The sequence below is a fragment of the Rhipicephalus sanguineus genome, chromosome 4, assembly GCF_013339695.2.
Source record: "Rhipicephalus sanguineus isolate Rsan-2018 chromosome 4, BIME_Rsan_1.4, whole genome shotgun sequence".
Taxonomy (NCBI): Eukaryota; Metazoa; Arthropoda; class Arachnida; order Ixodida; family Ixodidae; genus Rhipicephalus; species Rhipicephalus sanguineus.
Window position 1 is genome coordinate 9,928,359 of NC_051179.1, and position 10,920 is coordinate 9,939,278.

Genomic DNA, 10,920 nt, shown 5'->3' on the forward strand with positions numbered 1-10,920 from the left:
AGACTAGCAGCCAGTAGCTGAAATGCTGCAATATGCAACTGGTTTTGCTTTTGCATTTAAGAAAAGATGGCAGACAGCATTGTAGCTTTGTCGACAGATGGCGCTCTTAATTTTGAATATTCCTTATTAGAGGGACACTAAAGGCAAATAACAATTTATGTCAGAGTGACAGCTCAATCTATGACAACGTCTAAAACGGCAATATTATCAACAGCAGTGCCCTACTTACCGAGAAATTAAGCTAAATGTATCACATGATGAGCGCACGAGAGGGACATTTTCGAAGTGATCCCGATGACATATGAGAGTCTGCCAACAATAAATCACTAGTAATCAAACCAGCAGCAATAAAAAAAGAACCTTCCGTGCATCAAAAGACGTAATAAAATGCTGTTTGTTTTGTTTCCGTTGATTCATGGAAAAAAGAACCTCTGTGGCGTTGCCATGGGGAACAGCGCGCGATTCAAAGGTCCCGTTTTCGCCGAACTGCGCTTCGCCGGCGCCCTGCTTCGCTCACGCGGTCGCGTCTCAGTGGTAGTTTCGGTATCGCGTACTGCCGCGTGTGTTTTGCACGCTCGTGAAAGTCACTCTGACAGAAAGTTCGACAAAATGCCACATGCATGTGATGCTGCCGGATGCCCGAATGGTGCACAACGCCAGTGCTGCAGCAAGGAAACCGATGTGTCTTTTCACTGGGTGCCGCGGAATGAACCCTTACGCTCGAAGTGGCTTAGTCTGCTGAATTGGAGCCCAGCGTCGCGAGCCAATGTCTAGTTGTCAAGTTCTGTGTCCACATCCATTGCGGCGATTGCGGCAAGCTTCGATGGCTTCATGGCCGTTGTTGCTGATGTGGGTCCCGCTACTTTCGCGCTGCTGCTACTAGTGTCGGCGGCTGCGCAGTAAAGGCGGGCACGTTGGGCACGCAGCAGTGACGTATGAAAGTCTGATTTCAGGGGGTGATTTGAAGTGCGCTAACGCGATGCGGAAACTAAAACGTGATTTTATTTCAAAACAAGCACTTCCTTGGCACAAAAATAGCGCTACGAGGTTTCTGGACCGCTATTTCAACAACCAACGTCGACTTAATATTTGCCTTAGTGTCCCTTTAAAGTGCCTAAAAAAAACCCACCTGAATTATTCCGTCTCGTTGTTTTGCCAACATGATGGTGACGAAGCAAGTATTGGGTCGAATAGCAGTGATAACTTCTTCGGCAGACACAGTACCAGTGACTTTTGAGACAGGAACAACTGTGAGGTCTGCACAGGTCATAAAAAGAAAACTCATTCTTAGTAAAGCAAGAAAAGAAGGTTGTGCAGTCAAGTTTCTCCCACCTTCAACTACTATATTCATTTTACTTGGCACCCTTTCTGTCAGCAGATACAAATTATTTGTTCTACAAATCCCATGACGCTGTCCATGTTCACTTCTGTTAATGTTTATCACTCTTTTACCCATGATCTCCATGGTGGCCAGTAGGGCTTACACCATAAACAGAAAGCCACCAATGCAAAAGGCGCATAGATCCTCAACTACTGTAGCTCTTCAACATGCACATGGCTGTTACATCGAAGCCTTGAGGTGGAGCACTCGAGAAGACCAGCCGTTCTCTCCACACTCCCTGCACCCGTTCGGACAGAGGGCTCTGGCAGTGGGAGAGGAGGAACACAGTCACACTCAAAGACAATCTTACATGATGAATGTATTTATCTGTAAAGTTACCTATTGTTGTCATACCAATTTGATGATTATTGGTTCAATTCTCCAGAGAATTACACACCAAAACAACTTACCTAAATACATCTACTGCAATAAATATACACCTTACAGTGCCTAATTCCTTTATAAAAGTATGAAAATGAATCTCTCTAAAAGTGTTTGTCACTTGCTCACATCCGCAACCATCACTGATGGTTTACTAACTTCCTGCAAAATTTGTCTTTACTAAATTATGCAAGTTACTCGAATTTGATACTTACTGCTGTCGTTCTATCTCAATAAAAACTGCGTCTCTCATTTTCCCCACCAATTGCCTGTTTCACACTCCCTGCTACTTTGAAGTTAACTGATTAATCTACCTGTTTCAAGATTGTAGGTTCAAAGTGAAGCGTTTCTGAATAACATACACTAAGCTAGGCTTATTTGCAGTTTTTGTAGAAAATAGAAGGGCAGAAATAGCAACAGGAGAACATTTTTGAGGACACTACATAAAAACCAAAAAGCAAACAAGTTCGTTGTTTCTATGCAGGTGGATGCAGTTTCAATATTCAGCAAAAAATCCCCTACCTAGACTCCTCCTCTTGAGGCACCAATTCTGTCTAAAGAACAGGTTTTTCACAGTAAGTCTGCAATTTGTAAACCTGGTTCTGTACAAATCCATAATTTGGAGAAACAGCCAAAGAAAAAAAGACTATGCTGTGGTTGCACAAAGCTACAAAAAAGCAGAAATATTACTTTCACAGAACAAAAATGCTTGTAGCTGGAGAATCTTCAAAAGCTGTATGGGTGCCCATTTACTTTGTAGCTTCCGCTAGTGCTGGGTGTTTGAGTAGCTTTGCCTTGGATGAAGTTGCTATTAAGGCCAGCTGCTCGTACCTCATTTCAGATAAATGTGCTCTTTGGCACACAGCCAGCACAGAACTTCTTGTCTTTGTTCCCTTCTTTGTCCGTTGTTCACTCTGCACTGTTTGTTGAAGATGAATGACGAACTAACCCAATCTCAGACCTTGCTCCAGCAAAGAAGGTACTTCAGCAAAGGATGGGGCACAGATGCACATTTTGTTCAGAGGTAATTTCTGCATTGGCTCTGTGCAAAGCAGCATACTTATTTAGAACAAGCTCACCTATATGCTCATCTTCACACAAGTCTTTCAAGGTAAGCAGGATTGAATTGTGCTCAATGTTGCTTGTGATAACATGAGGAATCTTGCAGTTGGAGAGGGGTGCAAAGCTGCTCCTTGTCTTCCTGAAGTGACGCACAAGCGAGTGAATAATCATGTTGTTGCTCTGAAAATACAAAGTAAAAACCCCGTTTGTTTACATAAAAACAAGAGCTAGAATAGTAAAAGTGTTAATGCATGCTAGGATAATGCATCAGAGATTATGAATTCGGTGCAGCAAATATTAGCACACAGCATAGTGTAAATAAACAAATTTAATGAGCAAACCTCTGTCCCTCCTGATGTGAAGACAATTTCTGTAAAGTGTGACAAAAAATGCATAATTAGGTCCCCCCAACAGAGCAAGAGCACAAAGCACTTACAAGGTCTAATAATTATACACACCTGGTGGCGATGCTCCAATCATGTTGCGACCGACATACGAGCTTCATCTATAATTCTACGTGCTTCAGTACCTGCGACAAAAAATATCTGCATCCTTGTGACTGTACTTGAATAATTTATTCATGTGCAGAAGTATCAGCATGTAGTAGTACAACAACACAAACACTTTGCTCTTTTCACATTAATTTCAGTGCACGGTAAATTGTTAGGTAAAAATATATATGGAAACATTTTATGAATTAGTTTAGTAAGCCTAAATTCCATATAATACATCATAACAACATCCTCATTTACATGACTTCCCCAACTTTTTTTTTTCGTTCTGTCTAGTAATGCTTTGCTAAATGTCATCACTACTTTTTCTTCTATTGCCAAAACTTTTCATCTTCCAAAAAGCAGTGCAAAATTTGTAACTACCAATAGCTCTTCAGTGCACATTCCAGTGCTGAAGAGCCAGCTTTTAGGATCCAGTTGTTTGATTCTTTAAGTTACCAGTGTTACATGCACTACCTGGCAGCTTACTCTAGGTGAGAGCTCAATCCCTCTCTTGACACCAAGAGTGCATGTTTGTTTGGTTACACATTATTACTTAATATGACAAATGCAAGACAGCTCAATTGAGCAATATTCTCCAAGAACTGCAGTAAATCTAGCTCAGGTGGGATAAACACCGTCTGTAGGGAGCATGAGGAGCCATGAGATGTTCAATGAACTGAATTAGCGATCAAATATGTCCCTCCAAATTACAGCAATCAGCAAAGATTTGAGTACCCTAAACTTATATTCTCATGGAGTTTCAAATTTTTATAGTATGAAACTCCATATACATTCTGAAATGGCATTAATAGGCCAAACTACTAGCCCAAAACTTGGCAGTCCCCCATTATGCATTACTGTTTCAAAAACAAACTGCTTGGCACTGTCACCCTCTGTGACAGTTACGCATAGAAAGATGGTTCTTTCCATCATTAAAAAGGGCAAAGCCAGTCTCTTTTTCACAAACTTCTTCTCAAGTACAGAGTTGAGCTACCCCTCATGTGACCAAGCAAGCTGACCTGCTGCTACCAGTGAGGAGCACATATTCACAAGAGAAAATGCACTGGTGGTTCCACACAGGCTAAACTACCTTCTCCATGCACTAGCTGGTTTTCCTTTACTAGTGAGCTAGAGTGTGTAGCACTAGAGGGGAATTTCCATCACAAAATAAAATAAACTGTCCTAGGAATTGGGAAGAGACTACTTCACCTCCATCATGGTTGCTCGTTGGATTTCCCCAAGCCACCTGCAGGGCATATATGATGGATTTCTGGACCTCTTCTTCCACCGGTGCAGTTGCATTATAGTCGAGGTAAACACTAAGAGGAAGAAAGTAAATGTTTTGAAACAGTGCACAATTGGTTATGTTTGACTACCCTAGCAACTCAAACACTGGCTTAAAATCAAGCAGCAGTCACTCAGACGAAGTGGGACGACAAGCCAACTAACAAATGTGTGTCTGGCTGCTCACAAGAGCAGCTTTAGGCATGTGTTTTCCGTCTTACCTGAACAGAAGAAAGAAAAAAACACAACCCAAGCACACTGTGCAGCTGGTTAACCAGCAAAGCAGAAACGTGCAGCCCCGGTGTTTATCAATACAAAAATAAGTCACCGACTACAATTGCTTCCTTTAAAATGTAATTGATCACAGTGGTCAGTTACAGCCCTAGAAAAGTAACTGAGCAATTACGAAATGTAATCGATTACTTTTGCATTACTTTCCTTCAAAATTTTGTTGCCGTAACACAATTACACAAGTTTACACAAACTACAACGCACTACTGTGGCTTGCATGTAGAGAGAAGGTTCGAGGCTTGCTTGAAGGCTGGGAGGCTTACTGTGGCTTCTGTGATATAGTTGTACACATTGTTAACTTTCAACAGGAGTTGTTTTTCAAAATTGTAATTGCTGATTCTTCCACATTTCCTCGTTAAGGGGTCAGCTGCTACACTGAACACTCTGTTAATGCATGCACAGGAGGGAAAGGCGGTATTATAAATCATGAACACCTTGCGCACTAGCTTGTAGTTGCGCAGTGCTTTGATGCTAGTGTCCATGTCCTCTATGAAGCGGCACGCTTCACTGTTACTGGCGCTCGGGTAAGGCATTGCAGGCCTTGGTAAGGCCAAGGAAAAGGTGAAAAAATAGGCTCTGTAGGGACACCCCGTCTGACAGGACGGGGCGTCCATACAGAGTGGTCCCATATTTTTCGGGACGAGAACTGCCGTAGGAGACTGGTTGCAACTTTATTTTTTTAAAAAAGAGGTATTGATTACCGGTAATCAATTACAAGAAAATGTAATTGAATTACCCAGAACGTTAGTTTTCGAAAAGATAATCAATTATATTACAAAATAACAAGAAAATGTAACTGATTATTTGTAAACGCGTTACATACGACTCTGGTGTACGTGCCGTTTCTCTCGTGGGTGTCTGTTCGCGCTGGTACTTTCTTGCAGTGTTTATAACTGTGTTATTCCCGACGGTTCGCTTAAGTCTTTCTCAGTTATCGATTACATCAGTCCAGAAACCTTAATTTGTATTTGCCGCCCCTTCATTTTCAGTGGACCGGTGGCGAGTAGTCGGATGTGCCCAATTTATGCGGCACATACGCGCAAGCTAGGAGTTGTTGCGCACATAGGACGGACGAATCTTGCTTTCGCCTTGCCATAAACAGATTTGCTGTAGTAACGAACAAATGTGGATGGGTGAGAAAGGATAGCACGAAGAGCATAATTCGGAACGTCGTCCATTCAACTCGATTATAATTCCACACTACGAGAGTGCTGCTCTCTCATTTGTTAATTGAATTACATAAATGTGTATGCAACGTGGGACCTGCGTCGGAAAAACAGGCCATCTGCACGACTTGCGCTCGCGTAAGTGTTACAGAGAAATAACATTACCAGCGATGCCCATTGTCACCTTCCATTGCAGAGCAAGCGCACAGCGGTCTCAACCTTTCAAGCGCCACCAGCAGACACAAGCTACAAGATGCGACAAGTGGCCCGAAGGCGCTCAGCAAGTGCTCAAATGTGACCACTCGACGAGCCTCTTCAGTCGTCTTGTCGAGATAGCAGCGGAAAGAACCGTTGATGAGAGAGCAAAAGAATGCCGCTTTATCACGTGAGGGTTTCTCGAGTTACGAGACGATGTCAAAGAACCATAAAAATCGTATATTTGCGCTCAGAGCAGCTGCCAAGCGCGCGCCGCTTATCCCACTTTTTCGTATGGCCAGCTATATATCTGCGGCGCTTATTCTGACGTCTTTAGCCAAAGCTTCAGCTTATGCGCAAGACAAAGCTATCCAAGAGCGTAGTCAACTATAAGGCCGTTTTAAATTTTGAGTACCTGAGGTCTACCCTCAAGGCATTAGTTAAGACAAAAAAAAAAAGTTATTTTCTTTTTGCGCTTGGTGGCGCACAGGTTACCGTACGCTTAGAGTTACTGTAACTCTACGTACGCTCATAGGTCGTGCTCATAGCCATCATTGCTAATGTTTGGCTATGTTGTGTCCTGTGCACGACCTTTAGAGGAGGTCGTGGTCCTGTGTCACTGATCACAGCCATTCACGCGAGTCCCTATACATCCAGTGACAAGGAGGTTGGGAGGACGGTCTGGGCCTGCAGTACCTGCAGTATTCGCAAATCGGATTGTGATTTGAGGAGTTGATTGTGATAGGGAGATACACATGTTGATCACCTATGCTTAAGGTGAAGGTGGTTTAACCGTTATAACTGTAGGTTACTGAACAAACTGTCTTTCATAATGATCTTCGCATGTCAAAAGGACAGCTACCTTAGGAGCCTGAAAACAAGGGTAGTTACCTGCAACCCAGTTGTTGAGGAGTCCGCGCAGGATGTCTATGAAGTGGTGTTTGAAGACACGTGCTGTTTCCCGAGGGAGGAGGGCAGCCCGACGACCGTGGACTGGTGGCGATGTGCCTGTGTTGCGTGTCTTCCGGAGAGCCGGCGAAGCGGTCCATGTCGTGTGCTCGGCCATTGCGGTTGGCACCGAGGTGGAGATGAGCGTGGACTGGAAACGTCGTTATGACCACATGCAGCAACATTCCGGCCAACACCTGATCACTTGCGCTGGCTGAACAAGAATTCGGCTTTCTGACGACGTCGTGGAACTTGGGTGAAGAAATGAGCTTCATTGAACTAGACGCTCCAAGGGAATTAAGAATGAAGACCTGCAGAATCTGGAGTCGCTAGTGAACGAAAAAATAAGGCAGGGCCTCCCGGTTCATGTTAATCTTACGAGCCTGGCTCCGAAACGCTGCAGTCGGTTCGAACCCGGTTGAAGCTGCCTGACGGAGAAGGAGATGTAATTCGAGTGGTGACCATTGAAGGTGTGGACGCGAACACGTGTTGTGGGACCCACGTCTCCAACCTGGCTCATCTACAAATGATCAAGTTGCTGTACACGGAAAAAGGCAAGCAGGGAAAAACAACCTTTACTTTCTAGTCGGAAACAGAATCTTGGGGTACCTGGACAAAACAGTTTCGAGAGAGGAAAGCGATAACTTCCACGTTAAAATGTGGCCCTGATGATCACGCATCGATGATTGAGAAACTGAACAAATCTCTGAAGCTCGCCAACAAAAACTCACTCACTGCACTGCGGGACTTAGCCGTTGCTGAAGCAAAACTTCTGAAGCAGCAGGAACCGCTTCCGGACATTCCACACATTTCATAGACGAGAAGCAGACGCCGAGTTCATGGCAATATTTGCGAACGAGCTGGCAGACAAAAGTGTCTTGCTATTCTTGACTTGTGGTGATGAGAAGGGCAGTGGACAGTTTCTGGTTTCTGGCCCAGAAAACATAGTGGCTACCATTGGGCCCAAGGTGTGCGAGCTGCTAGATGGCAAAGGTTTCTTAAAGCACGGAAGTTTCAAGGGAAGGCACGTGCTCTCTCTGGAAGGGGAAAGGTGGAGAAACTTTTACTGGACACGCTTACATCTGATGATAAGTAGTGCGAGGCACTTTGTTGTGTAACGTATCTGATGAGACGAGAGTAAAGAAATGTTGGCACCTTGTAGTTTTGCACAGATCTGCAATAAGCATCCACCTCTAATGCAGGAGGCACTGGGTTTGATTCCATGTGCTGCTGGGCACCCACTGTTTTTCTAAATGGGGACAGAGGTACCTAGGCCCGGCACTCTGTGTTGTGGGTACTCGCATCATGAGATGGTGACCACTCTTTTCTTGCTCTCATCTTTCGCTATCCTTCACCTACCCAGTGACACTGAGCTGCGCTACGTTATGAATTGCCGAAATAAGCATCTTTCATATCCTCAAAGCGCTACATTTGGCCACTATTCAGTAGCGATGCCTTTTCCCATGCTAATGTCTTTTTGCACTTTGTCTGTAGTCGGCGATGTTCTGCTCATGTCAGCAGAATCAGCTGGCCATGAATGGTGGCCTATAAGGTGCATAGTATCAAGCAGAAGGCATTGCTACAAAACAGCCCTTGTGACAGCCAGTTTCACTCTCATTTATATATAGTCATCATCTTATGTCCAATGCAGGGCTAAGGCTACTTCCAGTGACCTCCAACCAACCTTGTTCTGAGCGAGTCGATTCCATTTTATGCCTCCAGATTTCTTCATTTCTTGCTTCACCCAACTCTTTGCCATCCTCGGCCATACTTCCCATCTCGTGGCATCCATTCTGACGTTCTAACTGACCTCACGACGTCGCCTAGCCAAGTCCATTTTTTTCCTCTTAATGTTAGCTAGGACACGGCTACCCCTCTTTGTTTCTGATCCACTCTGCTGGCTTCCTTCTCTTAGAGTTACGTCTATCATTTTCATTTCATTGCACACTGGGTGGCCCTTAGCTTCTTTTTGAGTATCTTTGTTATTCTCCAGGTTTTTGCCCCATATGTTGGAACTGGCAAAATACAATGATTGTGCACTTTTCACTTTAGTGACCGAGGTAAGTTACCCGTCATGAGATAAGAATGGCTACAGCACGTGCATCATCCCATCCTTCGGTGTGTTTCCTCTAAAGAGTAGGCTCCCCTGTTAATATTTGTCCCAGATAGACAAACACCGTTCAAGGAAGGGGTCTGTCAAGGAGACACAGCCTTACCATTCTCATTCAATGCTTGTCTGGAAGAAGTGCTAGACGAAGAATAAATGGGAATAAAGATTAATGGAGAATACTTTAGCAAATTTTTAAGCAATGATGGTGATGGACTGCAAAAAGTCATTAAAGATTTACACAAAAAGAGTGTCAAATAGGCTTGGAGATGAATATACAGAAGACAAAAATAATGCAAGGTGGTCGGGTAACGAAGCAAGAATTGGTAATGGACAATGGGACCCTTGAGTTGGAGTGTGTGCGTGTGTCTACATATTTATGCTTATTTGAACACCTTCCTGGATTGTTCGGCAAGTTCTCATATGAAGCAGACAAACTTGTGAAGAATGAAGAGTGTATTTCCGTCATTTTAGCAGAGGTCTGACCTTTGTTAGGGAAATTATCGGCATCTGACACATTTGAAAGCCTTTCCCTGTTGAAGGCTGGACACCAGCTGAAACGTTGAAAACAAACATGTCATTCTTCGTATAAGTATGCTTCATATAAGTATGCATATATTGCATTAGGGTTCTTTTTCCCAGCACAGGGTGCCTTGTACAAGTATGTGCGTGTGCGTGCTAGCGAGCAAACTTGTTTTTGCCTTGTGTAACACTAAGTAGCTATGAGTACCTTTTGTAAATGTTTTTCATTGACACTCATTTGAGTTTGTAGGAGTGGCAGAGAAAAATGAGTTCTTGAAGCCAGAGCGAGCAAACATATGGCTGGTAGAATTTTATATATTGCTGCACTGTGGCTGCAACGAATAGATGCAAACTGGCTCTTCTCGCTCGTCATCATCAGCCTGCTGCAAGATGAAGGCCTCCCCCAATCGTCTCCACTTGACCCTGTCTTGCTTGAACCGATTCCATTTTGTGCCTGTTTTCAAATTTCCTCATCCCACCCAACTTTCTGCCATCCTTGGCTGTGCTTTTCATTCCTTGGTATACTGACCATCGATTATCTGTCCTATGCAATTCGTGGCCTGCCCAGCTCCATTTTTTCTCTAAATTTCCGCTAGAATATTGGCTACACCCATTAGTTCTGATCCAATCTGCTGCCTTGCCATCTTTTATTGTTATGCCTTTAATTTTCCATTCCATATCACACTGCATAGTCCTTAACCTCTTCTAGAGTTTCTTTGTTTGTATCCCATATTTTAGCACAGGAAAAACTATTTGAATTTTGCGGGACCAAAAAAAAATGTCCGAAATAACCAAATGTCACGTTATCGAGGGTATCAAGTAAACAATAAACAAGTGCGACCACAACAGCACACTTTTATTTATTGAATGAATCTGCAAGCCCTGTTCTTATTTTGCATAAAACTATTGCACAAGCTGCAAATCTTGCAAGTTCCTTCACAGAGCAGTCACAGTGTGATGTTTGGCACCAGAGATCCCAACCCCTGACCTCTTTTTGACTTTTCACAGCTGGGTGAAGGCCAGGGAAGAAAAGGAAGCTCATGAAACTGGGAAATAACAACTTGGTAGTCATGGCCTCTGCACATAATT

The 10,920-nt window shown here is 43.7% G+C and overlaps 1 protein-coding gene and 1 pseudogene across 1 annotated transcript in view; one reads left to right on the forward strand and one right to left on the reverse strand.

The window, feature by feature from the left end:
• The window catches only part of LOC119389358 (selenocysteine lyase-like), a 33,472-nt gene extending 27,150 nt beyond the window's left edge, over positions 1-6,322 (reverse strand). Inside the window, 7 exon segments of the mRNA XM_037656578.2 lie at positions 1,130-1,257; positions 2,842-3,004; positions 3,166-3,194; positions 3,283-3,303; positions 3,306-3,353; positions 4,528-4,637; positions 6,225-6,322. Coding sequence (XP_037512506.1) covers positions 1,130-1,257; positions 2,842-3,004; positions 3,166-3,194; positions 3,283-3,303; positions 3,306-3,353; positions 4,528-4,637; positions 6,225-6,250 — 525 coding nt within the window. The 5' untranslated portion in view covers positions 6,251-6,322.
• Positions 6,323-6,994: 672 nt separating this feature from the next.
• Positions 6,995-9,007, forward strand: LOC119389359 (alanyl-tRNA editing protein Aarsd1-B-like; annotated as a pseudogene).
• Positions 9,008-10,920: the final 1,913 nt, after the last annotated feature.